Source organism: Bufo bufo, chromosome 1, assembly GCF_905171765.1.
Source record: "Bufo bufo chromosome 1, aBufBuf1.1, whole genome shotgun sequence".
Taxonomy (NCBI): Eukaryota; Metazoa; Chordata; class Amphibia; order Anura; family Bufonidae; genus Bufo; species Bufo bufo.
The window spans coordinates 68,969,555-68,989,123 of NC_053389.1; the positions used below are offsets into that span (position 1 = coordinate 68,969,555).

A 19,569-nucleotide genomic window follows, 5' to 3' on the forward strand; every position below is an offset into this window, starting at 1 on the left:
GAAATGGGGTCATTTGTGGGGTGTTTGTACTGTCTGGCCATTGTAGAACCTCAGGAAACATGACAGGTGCTCAGAAAGTCAGAGCTGCTTCAAAAAGCGGAAATTCACATTTTTGTACCATAGTTTGTAAACGCTATAACTTTTACCCAAACCATTTTTTTTTACCCAAACATTTTTTTTTTATCAAAGACATGTAGAACTATAAATTTAGAGCAAAATTTCTATATGGATCTCGTTTTTTTTGCAAAATTTTACAACTGAAAGTGAAAAATGTCATTTTTTTGCAAAAAAATCGTTAAATTTCGATTAATAACAAAAAAAGTAAAAATGTCAGCAGCAATGAAATACCACCAAATGAAAGCTCTATTAGTGAGAAGAAAAGGAGGTAAAATTCATTTGGGTGGTAAGTTGCATGACCGAGCAATAAACGGTGAAAGTAGTGTAGGTCAGAAGTGTAAAAAGTGGCCTGGTCTTTCAGGGTGTTTAAGCACTGGGGGCTGAAGTGGTTAAGGAATATCACTGTGACGTATGTGAACTATCACTCCCATACTATCACTGATTCTTCAAACTAGCTTTCGACTGCACCGATCCCCAGGGAGCGACAGCCTTGAGGAGGTACACCGTGACACAACATCTCATCAGAGCCACTACCACTCCAATCCTCTGCGCCGGCTCCTCAGGGGCTCGCTGCACTAAATTCCAGGGAGACCCACTAGAAGCACATGTGATAAGACATTAGATGGAGCATGTACATGTTTTCTGTCTGGCAGGTGAAAGTGTCACACATTGGGTAGAATATTTCTTATTCCTTCTCAACAGCTGAAGCAAAAATATATTGTGATTTAATACTAATATTTTACAGCACAGGATTTACTGCCCCCTTGTGGTCAATCTGCACCTTGCATCAGAACAGAAATAGATATTTTTGTGAGATCAGGTGTGCTGACGCCACCTCTTGTAAGGAAACCTTGTTCACACCAGTGCTGAAGAGGCGTCACCAGTCCGGTTACTTTACACAAGTGCTTTAAAATATGACTTGGAAAGCATGACACCGATAAGACGCCTGATTCACTTTCAGCTCTACCACCTACCAGGGGAGACTGGACTGCAGGTAAGAATCGGCTATAACTTCCCTTTGTACTATTACATTGTTATGTAGTACCTGGCATGTGACAACATACACATTTAGGGGGAAATTTATAATGGGGGTGGGGGGGAGTCAGGTTTGCTAGAGTCTGCAATACTGTTCCTTGTGCCGAATCTATCAAACCTCACACATTGTTTGATAAGTTTGGCACATTTTGAAGATGTTACTCCAGTATTTATGCCACCGCTATATTGAGTGGCTTTTTAAAAGGCCCCTACCTGCAGAAATGTGGTTTTGGCATTTTTTGCTTGCAGTTTTTTTACATGCTGTTTTTAGGGTACGTTCACACATGGTGGACGCACCGTGCATTTGCTGTTGTGGACTTTAGTGTGGCAAAGTGGTACAGCAAAGACAGAATTCTCACATACACGCTACTTAAATAAAACAAAGCGAAGATTGACCTGCGGAGCAGATTTCATATCTGCATTCTGTCTACTTACGCTGTGGATCTACACCACGGATTTCACGGTCTTTGGAAATCCACAGCCATCGCCGCATCACAAAACGCATTAAATACATACCGTTTTTTGCAGCAGTTTTTGTTGCGGTTTTTGCCACGGAACTGTGCCAAAAGACGCTACGGACTTTATGCGCTGTATTATTCTGCACGTGTGGAATTCAGTGGAATTTTTTGCAAAACCAATGCTTAATGGCATTTCTTCCTGATATTTTCCCATAAAGATGGAAAAATACCAAGACAAAATGGCAAAAATCTCAACCTGCTGTGTTTAAAAAAAATCGCCATTAGGCAAAAAAAAATTGCTTGCCTGCCCTTCTTTTCATATTTCTCATAAACTTTTAGGTTATATTTGGAGCTGGGACCAAAAACTGTATGTGCAAAAAATGCTACTGAAAAATCACAAAAAAGTTGCATATTTTTGCCCAAAAAGTCAAACTTTTTGAAGCCAGAATTCTGGAGTTCCACGGTTTGAAAACTCCCCCCCACTTATTACGTAGCTACAAAAGGTTAATATATAAATACTGTATATACCGTACATAGTAATTAGAGAGGAGCGAATTTCATGTTATGAAATTCGTTCACGCTTCGTTTGGTGGTAAAAGCAGTATTGCGTTATGGATTCCGTTACCACGGACCATAACGCAATTCTATGACAGAATGCATAAAGGAATGGCTTCAGAGGCATTCCGTTATTCATGCTGTCATGATAGAAGTCTATGGGCTGCATAACGGATCCGTCCCGTTTTCGTTATGCAGGGGAGTCCTCTCCTGCATAACGGAAACGAGAAGGATCAGTTATGCAGCCCATAGACTTCTATTATGACGGAATGAATAACGGAATGCCTCATAGAATTGCGTTATGGTGGTAACAGAATCCATAAGGGTACTTTCACACTTGCGTTAAACTTTTCCGGTATTGAGTTCCGTCCTAGGGGCTCAATAGTGGAAAAAAACTGATCAGTTTTATCCTAATGCATTCTGAATGGAGAGTAATCCGGATGTCTTCAGTTCAGTCACTGTACGGTTTTTGGACGGAGAAAATACTGCAGCATGCTGCGGTATATTCTCCGTCCAAAATTCCGGAACACTTGCCGGCATTATTTTACATTGAAATGCATTAATGCCGGATCCGTCCCCAAGTGTTCCGGAAAAACGGATGCGTTTTTGCGGTCTGCGCATGCGCAGACCTTTAAAAATGTGAAAAAGATAAATACTGGATACGTTTTTCCGGATGACGACCGGAGGGACAGATCCGGTATTGTAATGCATTTGTGAGACGGATCCGCATTCGGATCCGTCTACAAATGCTATTCGTTTTCATACAGATTGCCGGATCCGACAGCCAGTTCTGGCGACGGAACTGCCTGCCGGAATCCAGCAATGCAAGTGTGAAAGTAGCCTTACGCAATTCACCTTTTACCACCAAAGCGTGAACTAATTTCAATATATGAAATTCGCTCATCTCTAATAGTAATATGTGAGCTCAATGACTGGGACGATCCACTAAGTGTATTTAGAAAATGTAATAACGTAGAACTATTCTATGTTCATATTTGCACTGCATTTAAAAAAATAAAAAAATAAGATGTAATGGAAAAATATCCGAAGCAATAGGTGGAAGGATAGGTGGAAACATGCCCGAAACCCCACAAGCCTGAGACGTGCCTTATGTTACTGGTATTGGTCTATGATTGCCTTTATCACTTATTTGTGTACATAGTTATACATGAAAGAAGCCAGAAGAAAAACTTGAGCTCCTGGGCCCCAGTGCCAAATGAGAAACAGCGCCCCCTTGTCATGTGCTATTTACCTGCTCATGTTGTGCTTTATGCTGCAGAAAAAAACGCAGCGTCATACAGTACCAGCAAAGTGTATGGACTCTTTCACATGGGCGTCATGTTTTTGGGCCGGATAAGATGCGGGTGCATCGCGGGAAAATGTGCAATTTTTTTAAACATTTTAATGCGTTTTGCACGCGCGTGAGAAAAATCGGCATGTTTGGGTTAGGTGTTGTGTAGATTGTATTATTTTTTCTTAGAAAATAATAGCATTCTTAAAACAGAATGCATAGTACAATAGGGCTGGAGGGGTTAAAAAAATAATAAAAATAAATAAATAAAATAATTTAACTCACTTCATCCACTGCGCTGCCCGGCTTCTCTTCTGTCTTCATCTGTGGTGACATCACTGCATTTATCACATGATCCATCACCATGGTGATGGATCATGTGATGGACCATGTGATGAGTGCAGTGACGTCACCACAGGTCCTTTTCCTCACAGATGAAGACAGAAGAGAAGCCGGGCAGCGCAGTGGATGAAGTGAGTTAAATTATTTTATTTATTTATTTTTAACCCCTCCAGCCCTATTGTACTATGCATTCTGTATTCAGAATGCTATTATTTTACCTTATAATCATGTTATAAGGGAAAATAATAATGACCGGGTCTCCATCCCGATTGTCTCCTAGCAACGGTGCGTGAAAATCACACCGCATCCGCACTTGCTTGCGATTTTCACGCAGCCCCATTCACTTCTATGGGGCCTGCGTTGCATGAAAAACGCACAAAATAGAGCTTGCTGCGATTTTCACGCAACGCACAAGTGATGCGTGAAAATCACCGCTCGTGTGCACAGCCCCATAGAAAGGAATGGGTCCGGATTCAGTGCGGGTGCAATGCGTTCACCTCACGCATTGCACCCGCGCGGAATACTCGCCCGTGTGAAAGGGGCCTATGAAATTAGACAGATCTCATGGACACTTTGATTTTTTCATCCATGCAAAAATTTACCCGCCGTGCAGATTTAGAAATCTGCAGCATGTCGATTCTCTGTTCGGATTTCACCCTTTGGAAGTTTGAGATCTGCGGTAAAACTGCATCAAATCCTCAACAAAAAAATGCAAATAATACCTTTGGTTTTTGGTGCAGAAACATGCTGAAATCCACATGGAAATGTATGCTGATTTTCAGTTTGCAAACCTGCACCCTAAGGCCTCGGCCACATTTCCGTTTTTCACTGACGTGTGGTGTCTGTGGAAAATTTACCCAGTTATTTTAATGTGTCTTTTCACACAACAGTATTTTTTACTGACCATGGGTCAGCAAAAATAAATCATGGAGACATGAACTACTTTGGTCTGTGATATGGACCAAACACGCCCATTGAAGTGTATGCGTCTGTGAAAATCTCGGACACATCACTGAAGACTGATAGGAGACGCTCTAGAAATTAATTTGTCTGTGGATTACAGATGACACACCGAGGCCTAAAAAAAACCACACAGATTCTTTTACTGAAATCTTCACCGACATCTTTACGGATAAAACAAGGATATTTTTTTTACGGACTAGAAAATAACACGGAAATGTGGATGAGGCCAAATACTGCCTCCAGGCTACCTGAGGCACCAATGCCCGGGTGTGGTTGCTACCTCCAAACCGCCTAGAGCCCATGAAAGAAGCCAAACTACTTTTATAAGAAGAACACCCCAAGTAGAACTAAGGGCTTGTTCACATGACCGTGCTGTGTTTTGTGGTCCGCAAATTGCGGATCCGCAAAACACGGATGCTGCCCATGTGCCTTCTGCAATTTGCAGAACGGAACGGACGGCCCTTTATAAAAATGCCTATTCTTGTCCGCAAAACAGACAAGAATAGGACATGACTCATGACTCAAGAATAGGACATTTTTGCGGGGCCAAGCCACGGAACGGAGCAACGGATGTAGACCGCACACGGAGTGCTGTCCGCATCTTTTGCGGCCCCATTAAAGTGAATGGGTCCGCACCCGAGCCGCAAAAAATGCGGCTCGGATGCGGAACCAAACCATGGTCATGTGAATGAGCCCTAAAAGTGTAGGATTATCTATGTTAAAACTACACAACACTATAAATTTGGTCTTTTTCACATATGTTTCATGCATGTGACCGTATTTCTGATCCACATTTTTGCAGTTCGGACGCGGCCCCATTAATTTATGATTTGGATGTCACCTGTGTGCTGTCTGCATCTGTGCAGCCGATCCACAATTTATAGAACATATTCTATTCTTGTCCGTTTTGTGGACAAGAATATGCATTTCTGTAATAAGGCCCGAGTAAAGTGCGGGATGCACACGGTCGACCTGTATTTTGCGGATCTGCACTTGGTATTGTACCATCTGCTCTGGGTTACACTATTTTGCTTTCACCAGGCACATGCACTCCTACAGTATAACGTATTAACACTGCACCATCTTTATTCAAGGTTTCTACATTTTCTGTTCTTGAAAACTGAAATTTAAGCCTGTGGTTCACAAATGGCAAGCGGGGAGATCCTGTGTCTGTTGCTGATCGTAGGTTCAATTGGTAAGTAATTAAATGAAACAATATATACCGTAGCTCACTAGAGAGTGCAGATGGATATAGCTCTGTGCTGCGGCATAGGCAAAAGCTCATGGGTCCTCGGGCACAATGTCAGCTTGCCCCCCACCTTGAACCTATGACAATACCAAAATCTCTTCCTTTGTACAACTGTGTATACATCACACCAGTAAGGAGTCATGGACATACAGTAGGCATATCAGATATACATAATACATCACCTCATCCATTTGCCACACGAAGAGACCTCCGTGGCTATCTTGATTGAAGATCCCGCTGACATATGATGTCACCACGAGAAATTTCGCATGATGGCTTCAAACAAGTTGGCCGCGGCGGCCTCTACGTAATCAAGTGGATAAGGACAGTATTTTTCCCCCCCACTGGATTAAACCCTGAAAGCCCTCAATGTTCATCTCAGATGCCACGATCAGCAATGAACCCGGCATTTGAGGGGTTCAATGACTGGGGGCGGTGCAATCACTGTTCCCTGAAGAAAAGAGCTTCATGACTAAGTAATTTTCTCTGTGAAATTCGGCGAAGCCGCTGAATCGAATTTTTGAGAACTTTGCTCATCACTACTCACTTTTGAAGTACCCTCCCTTCTGCTTCCTCCTCCACTGACTTGGCAGACAGTCAATAAGTATTGACACCTAAACTCAAAATCGGCAATAAAGTATGAGAATATAGATTTTTTAAGGGGTTTTCCAAGATTTTTTACTGGGGGTCTGACACCTGGGACCCCCGCCGATAAGCTGTTTGAGAAGGCACAGGTGCTCACAGTAGCGCCACGGCCATCTTGTAACTTTGCCTAGGCCATGTGATGTCACGTTCATTGGTCACATGGCCTAGATGCAGTTCAGCCTCATTGAAGAGAATGGGTTTGAGCTGCGATACCAAGCACAACCGCCATACAATGTTTGGCGCTGTGCTTGGCATACTTTGAAGATCTCGCAGCACTTATTCAAACAGCTGATCAGTGGGGATGAAAGGATTCTGACCCCATTAGATCATCAGTATTTTAGTCACAAAAACCCCTTTAAAATTAGTACCTCAATAATAATGTACTGTATTTTTCAGACTATAGAATGCACTGGACTATAAGACGTACCTTTGATTTGGAGGAGGAAAATAAGAAAAAATATATTTATCATCAGACCTCAGATCAGACCCCCAAGCTTCATCAGCCTCAGATCAGACCCCCATCGGCCTCAGAACAGGCCCCATCAGACTGAGATCAGACCCTCATCAGATATTTAAAAAAAAATAAACTTACCTCACTTACTCCGGACAGCGTTGCCACTCACCGCTCCCTCCTTCTTCCAGTCCACGCTGCACTGTGACCTGATATTGCACAGTGTCAGGTCATAGATCACTCCTGCGTACACTACGTACTGACGCTGTCCCTCACCGTACACCTCCCACATGCTAATGACCACTTCCATAATAGCCATTGCCTCTCACTTTTGGGGGAAAAAGTGCATCTTATAGTCCAAAAAACAGCAAGTAGGTGTCACAATGTAGAGGGAGGTACATAGAATGACAACAGAAGGAAAATGACCAGAAACTAGGCCTCACGGCTAGGGAAAGGGAAAAGGTCACCATCTAGGAAACCCTAAATCTAGCCCTGACTCCTGTCAGTATGAGTAGACCCTGAAGGTGGGAATACATACACTGGTAACCTAGGCCCTAGTAATCTTGAATAGCCCTAGGAGTAGTGACAGGGTATGAAACCACTGGTTCCTTCCCAGATAAACCAGCGTCTCCCTGAAGGCCCAGTAAACAATGAGCAAATGGGAACAACAAAATACAAAGGGAAGCACATTTATCTTCAATAGAAAATGGATGAGCAGGAACTCAGATGAGGACCACACACCAGCTCTTCCAATTCCAGGCAGATAATATCAACCGCATGGTATGAAGTGTGAGTCGAGACTAAATAGAGCAGCAGTAATGACTACAAGCTACACCTGAGACAAGAGGTGTGGTCATTACCAACAACAACACTGCAACAAGTGAAAACAGATAGGCTGTCAGATAACCTAACGTGCAGCCAGTCTCTCAGATCTTCTAACCTCTGTCATAGGAGGGATCACCTCATCCTGCAAAAAATGAGACCCTACCTAAGAAAATCGGTCAAAAAATAAAAATGCTATGGTTCTCAGACTATGGAGACACTAAAACATAATTTTTTGGTTTAAAAAATGCTATTATTGTGTAAAACTTATATAAATAATAAAAAGTATACATATTAGGTATTTACATGTCTGTAAAGACCTGCTCTATAACACATGACTTAACCCCTCAGATGAACGCTGAAAAATTTATAAATAAAAACTGTGCCAAAACAACCAATTTTTTGGTCACTTTACCCCATAAAGTGTAATAATGAATGATCAAAAAATCATATGTACCCAAAAATGGTAACAATAAAAACCAACTCTTCCTGCAAAAAACAAGCCCCGGCACAAGACGATCGGCAGAAAAATAAAAAATATATGGCATTCAGAAAAACATAATAAAAAAAATAATAATGCTTTATTATGTAAAACTGAAACAAAGTAAAGTAGACATATTTGATATCATTGCATCCGTAACAACCTGCTCTATAAAAATAGCGCATGATCTACCCTGTCAGATGAATGTTATAAAAAATAAAAACGGTGCCAAAACAGCCATTTTTTGGTTACCTTGCCTCACAAAAACATAATATAGAGCAATTAAAAATCATATGTACCCCAAAATAGCACCAATAAAACTGGCACCTTATCACCTAGTTTCCAAAATAGGGTCACTTTTTGGGAGTTTCTACTGTAAGGGTGCATCAGGGGGGCTTCAAATGGGACATGGTGTCTAAAAACCAGTCCAGCAAAATCTGCCTTCCAAAAACCATATGGTGCTCCTTTTCTTCTGCGCCCTGCCGTGTGCCCTTACATCAGTTTACCACCACATGTGGGGTGTTTCTGCAAACCGCAGAATCAGGGTAATTAATATTAAGTTTTGCTTGGCTGTTAACCCTCGATATGTTAAAGAAAAAAATGGATTAAAATGGAAAAATCGGCCAAAAAAGTGAAATTTAGAAATTTAATCTCCATTCTCCTTTAATTCTTGTGGAACACCTAAAGGGTTAACAAAGTTTGTAAAATCAGTTTTGAGTAACTTGAGGGGTGTAGCTTCTACAATGGGGTCATTTATGGGGGGGTCCACTATGTAAGCCCCACAAAGTGACTTCAGACCTGAACTGGTCCTTAAAAAGTGGGTTTTGGAAATTTTCTTAAAAATTTTAAGATTTGCTTCTAAAATTCTAAGCCTTCTAATGTCCTAAAAAAAATAAAATGACATATCCAAAATGATGCCAACATAAAGTGGGGAATGTTAAGTAATAAATATTTTATAAGGTATCACTTTTTGTTTTAAAATTAGAGAAATAGAAATTTTGAAAATTGCAAATTTTTCCAAATTTTTTGTAAATTTGGGATTTTTTCATAAAGGTGAAATATATGGACTCTGATTTATGACTATCATGAAGTACAATGTGTCATGAGAAAACAATCTCAGAATGGCTTGGATAAGTAAAAGTGTTCCAAAGCTATTACCACATAAAGTTACATGTCAGATTAGCAAAAAATGGCCTGGGCAGGAGGGCGAAAACTGGCCCGGGGTAGAGGGGGTTAAAGGCTAGGGACACCTTCGGGGGCATTTAAAAAAAAATTATTACTGCATTCTACTTATTTTGGGCTAAAAATAATGTTTTAATTTCATTTTTATTAAAAATGTTCAGCCACTTTCCCAGTATAACCGTGCACTTGCAGAGCAGCAGGGTTCTGTGTTTACATTTAATCCTTTATCTCTGATCTCCTGAAGCTCAGATTTAGGCCTCATGCACACGACAGTTTTTTTTTGCGGTCCGCAAATTGGGGATCCGTTGTTCCGTTGTCCGTTTTTGTTTCCGGAAGGTGAAAAAAGTGTAATTTTATTATCCCCACCCAGGATACTGGTATATATGCTGGTCACCAGGCAACTGATTCTACAAAAACGGAAGCGGACGCGGATGACAGACGGTTGTGCACCCGCATTTTTGGCGGTCCTATTGACTTGAAAGGGTCCGCTAACCGTTTTTTGCAGAGAAAAATAGGACAGGTTATATTTTTTGGACGGACTGGAACCACGGACCATGGACGCGGATAACAAACAGTGGACTATCCGGCTCCAAAGAAATGAATGGGTCCGCATCAGATACGCTAAAATCAGCGTAACGGACGCGGAAACAGTCGTGTGCATGAGGCCTTATGTTAAGGTGGTTTTACACGAGATGATTCTGCATCCGATTGTTGGGAAGGAAGTGTTCCTTCCCAACAGTCGGCTGCTTGCTCAGTTGAGGAGACTACTGCATTCACATCCAGCGATCACCTCCACAGTATGAGGATGACCGATTGCTATTGCGATCCCTTGTCCTCATACAGATTCATGGTTTCTGAGCAGCAGATCACTGTTAGACCACATGATCTGCTGTCCAGAAACTATGATCAGTGGTGCCTACAAGAACGACAGGATCACCCCATTAATGAGTGCGGCACATTTACACGGGCAGATTGCCGTCCTTCACTCACTGCGCCCAATACTAAAATGGACGGCGCAGGCGCGGGATTTGCGGGGCACGGAGGAGACCGGGGATGTCAATCACCTTTACAAGGGCGTGCCAAACGGTGAGAGGATGGAGCCTCTAGGTGCTGCAGCAACGCCCCACTAGCACCTAGAGGCTCATTTGCATATTATAAAAGTCATTCATTAGCACGGCAGGCGGCAGGCAGGGAGATGTAAGTCATACAGTTATGTTCTGCTGACATTAGCACATCGCTAATATCAGCCAGCTACATAACGATTTTTCTGATGACAGAAACCCTTTAAGCCATATTCTTATCAGTATGTCAAGAATTGAGCTATAATTAGTATTTATGAGCTGTCAAGAGTTCAAAGAACAGGGCTACAGACTGAGGACTCAAACAGAAGCACTATTGAGGCACACTCTCAATTAACCCCTGTAGTACAAGAACTGATATAGCGCTGCTATATTCCTCAGTGCTTTACATTAGCATCAAGCTGTCCCCACAATCTAAGTTCAGTGTGTCTTTGGAGTGTAGGAGGAAACCAAAGTGCCCAGAGGACACTCGAGTAAACTCCATGCAGATGTTTGGTTGGATTCGAATCTACTGCGCCAGTGCTAACCACTGAGCCACTGCGCTGCCCATGATAAAGACCAATTGAAAAATGATGTTTAGCCCAAAATGAGTAAAATGCAACAATAAAAAAAAATTGCCCAAAAGGTGTCCATAGCCTTTTAGCTATAATAATTTTTGCGTTCATGTCCATAAGACTGCTTCCTAATGTGACTTCTTCCTTGCCAGGCTGCCAGGCCGATTCCACTAGAAATGGATTCTGGGATTATTTCAGCCAGGTGACCACTGAGAAGAATGAACAGAGCCTACCTAAGAATCTTGCAACAGAAGTCAGGTAGATTTATCTCAAAATCTGTGAATCTGTACAGAACTAATGGGACCAAACAAACATACCATATGATGTGTATAGTTAGGTGGTTAAAATAAAAACTATCTATGGTGACCAGTTTTAAAGGGAGTCTACCATGGTGAAGTCATGGAAAATAATTCACTATAGCATGTGGACTAATCCCTCACTCTAATGAAAAAATCGGAGACTCTCAGCCAATATATTTTGATCAAAACACATCTGTACCCGCCTACCCGCGCCACGGTGGTCTCAGTCAGGCAGGTCCTGCTCTAGCTCAATGCAGAGAGCAGTGCACAGTGAAGCTTCACCTCCTGGCACTTGCAGAAGCAGAATCTGGTAGAATAAAGTTCCATATTCACACACTCCTGATAATAAAATCTCTGCTCCACAAAAGACATGTTTGTCCTGCACTCTCAATCCCCTACCTAGTGCTGTCAGCAGTTTTGACCACCATGGTAGACTCCATTTATAAAGTCACAGAAAATAATGCACTACAGCAAACATAACATATGGACTAAGTCCTCACTCTAATGATAAATTCTGAGACTCTTAGCCAATATATTTTGATCAAAACACATCTTTACCCGCCTACCCGCGTCACGGTGGTCTCAGTCAGGCAGGTCCTGCTCTAGACCTACTTATGCCGTTATGTATCTATATTCAGGAGAGCAGAACCTGCACATATAGTTTGCTGCTCCTAGTCACCTCTGTGTGCATCAACAGCCAATGAGAGAGTCAGGGATGCATAACAGCATAAGTAGGTTTAGAGCAGGACCTGCCTGAGACCACCGTGCCGCTGGGTAGGTGGGCACAGATGTGTTTTGATCAAAATATATGGGCTGAGAGTCTCAGATTTTATCATTAGAGTGAGGGCTTAGTCCATATGTTATGTTCGCATCTATTGCTATAGTGCATTATTTTCTGTGACTTTATAAATGTAGCCATGCACATCCACATATTTACCATCGTATCATGCAGGATGTTTTGTATCTTTTTTCTGTGATTTGTTTAACTTGTCTTGAAGGAGTGGCACCTTCATTTGTGAATACGCTCCTATTTTGGGAGTAGTATTCATGTGCACTTTTGCCCCACCTATCTAATAGGCGACCTTGATTAGGGTGGTACATATAGCTGTATGTGCTCCTCCTCTCATTGGTTGCTGATGCACACAGAGGTGACTAGGAGCAGCACACTATATGTGCGGGGTCTGCGCTCCTGAACATAGATGCATAACGGCATAAGTAGGTTTAGAGCAGGACCTGCCTGACTGAGACCACCGTGGCGCGGGTAGGCGGGCACAGATGTGTTTTGATCAAAATATATTGGCTAAGAGTCTCAGATTTTATCATTAGAGTGAGGGCTTAGTCCATATGTTATGTTTGCTATAGTGCATTATTTTCTGTGACTTTATAAATGGAGTCTACCATGGTGGTCAAAACTGCTGACAGCACTAGGTAGGGGATTGAGAGTGCAGGACAAACATGTCTTTTGTGGAGCAGAGCTTTTATTATCAGGAGTGTGTGAATATGGAACTTTATTCTACCAGATTCTGCTTCTGCAAGTGCCAGGAGGTGAAGCTTCACTGTGCACTGCTCTCTGCATTGAGCTGGTTTACAGGCCCTCCTCTCTGATTGACAGCTGTAGCATCCAAGCAGAGGACCAGGACATCTGTCAGAAAGGAGGGGCTGTGAAGCAGCTCAAAGTAGAGAGCACTTCACAGAGAAGCTCTGTCTCCTGGGCACTTGCAAGAGCAGAAACTGGCATAATAAAACTTAAAATACTCGCTACTCCTGATAAGAAACGCTCCAAAAAATGTATGGTTGTACTGCTCTAAACAGCCCCTACCTAGTGCTGTCAGCAGTTTAGCATGGTCACAACTACTGACAGACTCCCTTTAATCCAAATCTTTGCTGATACATTGCTTGTGAAGCAATGATGATAAATAGATACCTCCTTTATCATGAAGCAGTGGCTACATCTGCTGAGCTCCACAAGTTCCTTACACCAAATATGACTTAGGGTAGGCCATCAATAGCTGATCGGTGGAGGTCTGACTACCGGTCAGCTGTTTGAAGAGGCCATGGTGCTTTGGCCTCCTCACAGTTTACCAAGCACAGCACCATACATTGCACAGTGGTGTTTCTTGGTATTGCACCCCAGGGCCATTCACTTGAATGAGACTAAGCTGCAAATAGGCCATGCGACTGATGAACGTGATATCACAAGGCCTAAAAAAAAGGCTGCCACACTTACAAACCCTTTTAAGCAGCTGATCAGCAGGGGTGCCAGGAGTCAGACTCCTACCAATATGATATTGATGACCTATTCTGAGGATAGGTCATCAATATTCTTCTCCTGGTAAACCCCTTTAAAATAAATTGTATCACATACACATTACTGAATTTCTATGTGATAGAAACATGACAAAGTCCCATTAATACAGATCATCTCTTTTGTTCTTCTACAGTGGTTTCAGAAACAGCTTTCAAAATGGAGTAAATTACGTTGGCAACATCTTTAGTCCGTGGAAGAGTGGGCTCCATAATCGCTTGTATAAAGACTCAGAGGGCTTGCGCAGGCTGATACGTAGAGAACTGCACGAGATCCAAAGGAAGATTTACCCTTATATCGATGACGCCCACCAAAAGATAAGCCAGAACCTAGAGCAAGTCCAGAACCGCTTGGTGCCTTACACGGATGAGCTGAAATACCACATGCAGTGGGGAGCACAGGAGCTCAAGGCGCAGTTCAGTCTGAACAAGGTTCATATGAGCAACGGGATACCACACAAGCTAGCGGAAAACTTACAAGACCAAATCGTATTGCAGACGGAGAAGGTTAAAAAACTGATGCTACCACTGGGTGATAAACTATTGGCAGAGATCCATCATGCAGTTGAAGAACTCCATGGAAACCTATCTCCTCATGCTCTGACCTCGCAGGAAAAGTTGAACGCTCAGGTCCAAGAACTTTCTCGTAAACTGTCTCAGAACGCAAACAATCTGCATAAGAAGATCCATAAAAACTTGGATGCACTGAAAGAACAGCTCGTGACGTATCCCCAAAATTTTAGAGACAGGTTTCCAGGCAGTCAGTCCGATGAACCGGTAGCGCCCTACGTGGAAGAGATGACCGCTCAGGTGTACAAAGAAGTAGAGGAGTTTCAGAGGAATACTCAGATGCAGATTGAACACTTTACCCATACTATTAACATGGAAATGGAGGAGATGAAGTACAAATTGTCTCCAGCCGCAACAGACCTGCATGACACAGTGACTTCAATAGAGAACATACAGGAGAAACTGGAGTCCTTGTGGACAGAGATATCTCAGAACTTAAAATAGTCTGACATGAACTCTGGGTCTATTGACAAAAATCGGGAAATGATACAATGTGAATCCATTGGAAGAAAATGAAAGCACTTACCTTAAATTTCCACTTGGACTTTAATATACTGTATATACTGTTCTGTTTTCCATATGTGATATGTGGGACATCTCCAGCTCTCGGGACCAAAAAAGAAGTTTGTGTAAAATGCTAGGAAATGTTCCTGCACTGCATTTTAAATCATATTATCATATTAAATTAAAGGAGTTTTCTGGGAGAAAAATATTGAAGATCTATCCTCGGGATGGGGATCAGTGGGGGTCAGACTCTTAGCTCCCCCACCGATAAGCTGTTTCAAGAGGCCGCAGTGCTCTGGTCAGCAACACAGCCTCTTCCTAGGTTAGTGACGTCACATTCATCGTTTAGGTGGCCTACAGTAGGTGCAGCTTAGTCCTGTTCAAGTGAATGACCATGGGCAGCAATACCAAGCACGGCCACTATACAATGTATGGTGCTGTACTTGGTATGCTGTGAGGAGAACACAGCGCTCATTGGATGGCCTCTTCAAACAATTGATTGGAAGGGGTACCAGGAGTTGAAACCCATTGATCCCATACTGATGGTCTATCCGCCCACCATGCTCACTGATTAACCATTTAAAGAGGCCATGCATGTTCCAGTGAGGGTAGGTCATCAGAACTGTACTCCTGGAAAGCCCTTTTCATGTCGGCCAAACATGTCAACTTCAGTGAGACTGGCAACCCTATAATAGGCCAACCCTATAATATATGGCAGATATTGGGAGAGAGAAGGATCAAGTAGTTGGGCTTCAACATGCCCAACCCTTTTCTTCTAAGGGAAGGTAAGCCACCACCTAAGGTATCTGGCAGTGGCTTCCTGCCCTTGCCCCATTCAGAACACATGCATTCTCTGCTGGGCCGAAAGTGCATGTGCATGGGGAAATCAGGAGAGATAGCTGTTGGCTGAATTAATGTTTGGTCAAGATTATTGAAGGTGTAAAGTATGGACAGCCTCTATGACCATGCTCTCTTCAAGCAACCTGCACTATGGTCATTGTTGTTTAAAGTAGATATTTCCTTTAAATTGTAATATCTTTGTAAATAAAGATTTCTATCTGGGTGTGTACTCATGCTAACCAACCAGGCATTTTGTTGGGTCATTTTTGGATAAAAGTAAATCCCTCCTGGAAATATAGTCAAAAGAGTGAATAGCCGCTTAGAGAGAGCTTTAACCTACAGTCTCCACTATCAAGGATGTAGCTAAAAGAAGCTGGGTCTCACAGGAAATTTTTGAACTCCCCCTCCAAGCAATTTCCTTGCAAATCCCCTCTGACAGCTAGTTGAGACCACCCACGATTTGATAGCGCAATTCATGCGCTTCTCCTTCTTCTTTGTGTGGTGCCACACAAAGAAGAGGGAGAAGCGCATGAATTGCGCTAACACTCGCCATACAACCCCTCCACCCACTCAGTAGTTATGTCCCCTGTGCTTGTACACAGTAGTAAAATGCCGTTAGTGCATTACCTTACCTTTTGACCAGCTACAATCTGGCCTCTGATCTCACCACTTGCCTTAACCGCTTCCCTACCGATGTATGACTATATACATTGGAGCAGAGCGGGCACCATAGCCGCTGGAAGCAATAATTAATTTAAGCCCTCAGATGCTGTGGTCATTTGTGACCATGCCATCTGAAGCGGCTTTCTCTCTCAGGATAACCTGCGTGGAGATCGGGGAAGCCGTTCCTTCTCTGTAATAACATTGGTTTTTCTGTAGAATCCAAGACTACAGGGAGTGCAGAATTATTAGGCAAGTTGTATTTTTGAGGATTAATTTTATTATTGAACAACAACCATGTTCTCAATGAACCCAAAAAACTCATTAATATCAAAGCTGAATATTTTTGGAAGTAGTTTTTAGTTTGTTTTTAGTTTTAGCTATTTTAGGGGGATATCTGTGTGTGCAGGTGACTATTACTGTGCATAATTATTAGGCAACTTAACAAAAAACAAATATATACCCATTTCAATTATTTATTTTTACCAGTGAAACCAATATAACATCTCAACATTCACAAATATACATTTCTGACATTCAAAAACAAAACAAAAACAAATCAGTGACCAATATAGCCACCTTTCTTTGCAAGGACACTCAAAAGCCTGCCATCCATGGATTCTGTCAGTCTTTTGATCTGTTCACCATCAACATTGCGTGCAGCAGCAACCACAGCCTCCCAGACACTGTTCAGAGAGGTGTACTGTTTTCCCTCCTTGTAAATCTCACATTTGATGATGGACCACAGGTTCTCAATGGGGTTCAGATCAGGTGAACAAGGAGGCCATGTCATTAGATTTTCTTCTTTTATACCCTTTCTTGCCAGCCACGCTGTGGAGTACTTGGACGCGTGTGATGGAGCATTGTCCTGCATGAAAATCATGTTTTTCTTGAAGGATGCAGACTTCTTCCTGTACCACTGCTTGAAGAAGGTGTCTTCCAGAAACTGGCAGTAGGACTGGGAGTTGAGCTTGACTCCATCCTCAACCCGAAAAGGCCCCACAAGCTCATCTTTGATGATACCAGCCCAAAACAGTACTCCACCTCCACCTTGCTGGCGTCTGAGTCGGACTGGAGCTCTCTGCCCTTTACCAATCCAGCCACGGGCCCATCCATCTGGCCCATCAAGACTCACTCTCATTTCATCAGTCCATAAAACCTTAGAAAAATCAGTCTTGAGATATTTCTTGGCCCAGTCTTGACGTTTCAGCTTGTGTGTCTTGTTCAGTGGTGGTCATCTTTCAGCCTTTCTTACCTTGGCCATGTCTCTGAGTATTGCACACCTTGTGCTTTTGGGCACTCCAGTGATGTTGCAGCTCTGAAATATGGCCAAACTGGTGGCAAGTGGCATCTTGGCAGCTGCACGCTTGACTTTTCTCAGTTCATGGGCAGTTATTTTGCACCTTGGTTTTTTCACACGCTTCTTGCGACCCTGTTGACTATTTTGAATGAAACGCTTGATTGTTCGATGATCACGCTTCAGAAGCTTTGCAATTTTAAGAGTGCTGCATCCCTCTGCAAGATATCTCACTATTTTTGAATTTTCTGAGCCTGTCAAGTCCTTCTTTTGACCCATTTTGCCAAAGGAAAGGAAGTTGCCTAATAATTATGCACACCTGATATAGGGTGTTGATGTCATTAGACCACACCCCTTCTCATTACAGAGATGCACATCACCTAATATGCTTAATTGGTAGTAGGCTTTCGAGCCTATACAGCTTGGAGTAAGACAACATGCATAAAGAGGATGATGTGGTCAAAATACTCATTTGCCTAATAATTCTGCACGCAGTGTATTACAGCTGCAGGGTCGTAGCTATAGGGGGTGCAGAGGTAGCAGTCGCTACCGGGCCCAGGAGCCTGAGGGGCCCCAAAGACCCTTGTACCACATGAGAAGACACCTGTTTTATAGAACGTGCATGCTGGTCAAGTTACACCTCTGGCTAGAGGGAAGGTGTTAGGTTAAGAATTTGGCATGGTGGGGGGTGCAGTTTAAATTTTTGCCTCAGGCAGCAGGAAGGCAATGTGCTTCCCTGCCCCTGGCTACAAAGCAATGAGGGATGGAGGGCCCAAGCTAAACTCTTGCACCAGGGTCCATGAGAATTAAGCTACGCCCCTGTACAGCTGTAGTTCTTAGAGGCCTGGAAGAGGCAGGGTTCCATAGGAACATAGTGATAATTCATTGCATTGTATAAGAAAAAGCAATCTGAAAATCATATATTTAAGTCCCCTAAGTCCATGTTCACATCTGCGCTGTGACTCTAGCCTTCTGTTCCAGAAGCTCACTGTATCCAGCATTGCTAGATACCACCGTGCACTTCTGGATCCCCATTCACTATAAAGGGATCCAGCCTCTTTCCGGCATATACAGGTGAAACTCGAAAAATTAGAATATTGTGCAAAGTTCATTTATTTCAGTAATGCAACTTAAAAAGTGAAACTAACATATGAGAGACTCATTACATGCAAAGCGAGATATTCCAAGCCTTTATTTGTTATAATTTGGATGATTATGGCTTACAGCTTATGAAACCCCAAAGTCTCAATTTTGAGGTCCCCTTTGCTCAGGGGGTATGGATTCATTATCTGACTAGAGTCTGACACTTTGAGCCTAGAATATTGAATCTTTTCACAAAATTCTAATTTTAACCTCTTGGGGACACATGACGTACCGGTACATCCGCCCGCCCCCTCTCTCAGGATGGCCGAGCGGTTAGCAGAGTGTCAGCACATTGCTGACACTCTGCTTGAAATGGCTGACATCTGTGCTCACAGAATAAGTGTTTGTAATGGGACAGCTTGCCATAAACGTTGAATAAATGTTGGCTGTTTTCACTGGGACTGGCTAATGTGTATGAGGACCTCTCAAGTCTCCTCCGATGGCAGATGTTGGGGAACATAAAGATCAGGCAGCTGTATTTCAACATGCCCGATCATTTGGTTCTCAGGGAGAAAAGCAACTGCCAGAGGTGTCCGGCGTTAGCTTTTTCTCCTCTGCCCATTCAGGGCACATGTATTCTCAGCTGAGACAAGTGTATATATGTATGAGGGGGTCTGGGGAGATAGATGTCAACCTATTGGGGGTTGCTAGGGTTTCAAAAGATTCAGGGCCTAACCCCCAATGCTAAAGACATATTTGGATAGACATTAAGTTTGACGCGATCACAC

At 42.8% G+C, this 19,569-nt stretch overlaps 1 protein-coding gene across 1 annotated transcript; it reads left to right on the forward strand.

Annotated features, from left to right (window-relative positions):
* The first annotated feature begins 954 nt into the window (after positions 1 to 954).
* APOA5 (apolipoprotein A5) lies at positions 955 to 16,192 on the forward strand. Its single transcript, XM_040426111.1, has 4 exons — positions 955 to 1,111; positions 5,856 to 5,956; positions 11,377 to 11,482; positions 13,965 to 16,192. The coding sequence occupies exons 2-4, from the start codon at positions 5,908 to 5,910 to the stop codon at positions 14,839 to 14,841; spliced, it is 1,032 nt and encodes a 343-aa protein (XP_040282045.1). The 5' UTR covers positions 955 to 1,111; positions 5,856 to 5,907; the 3' UTR covers positions 14,842 to 16,192.
* Positions 16,193 to 19,569: the final 3,377 nt, after the last annotated feature.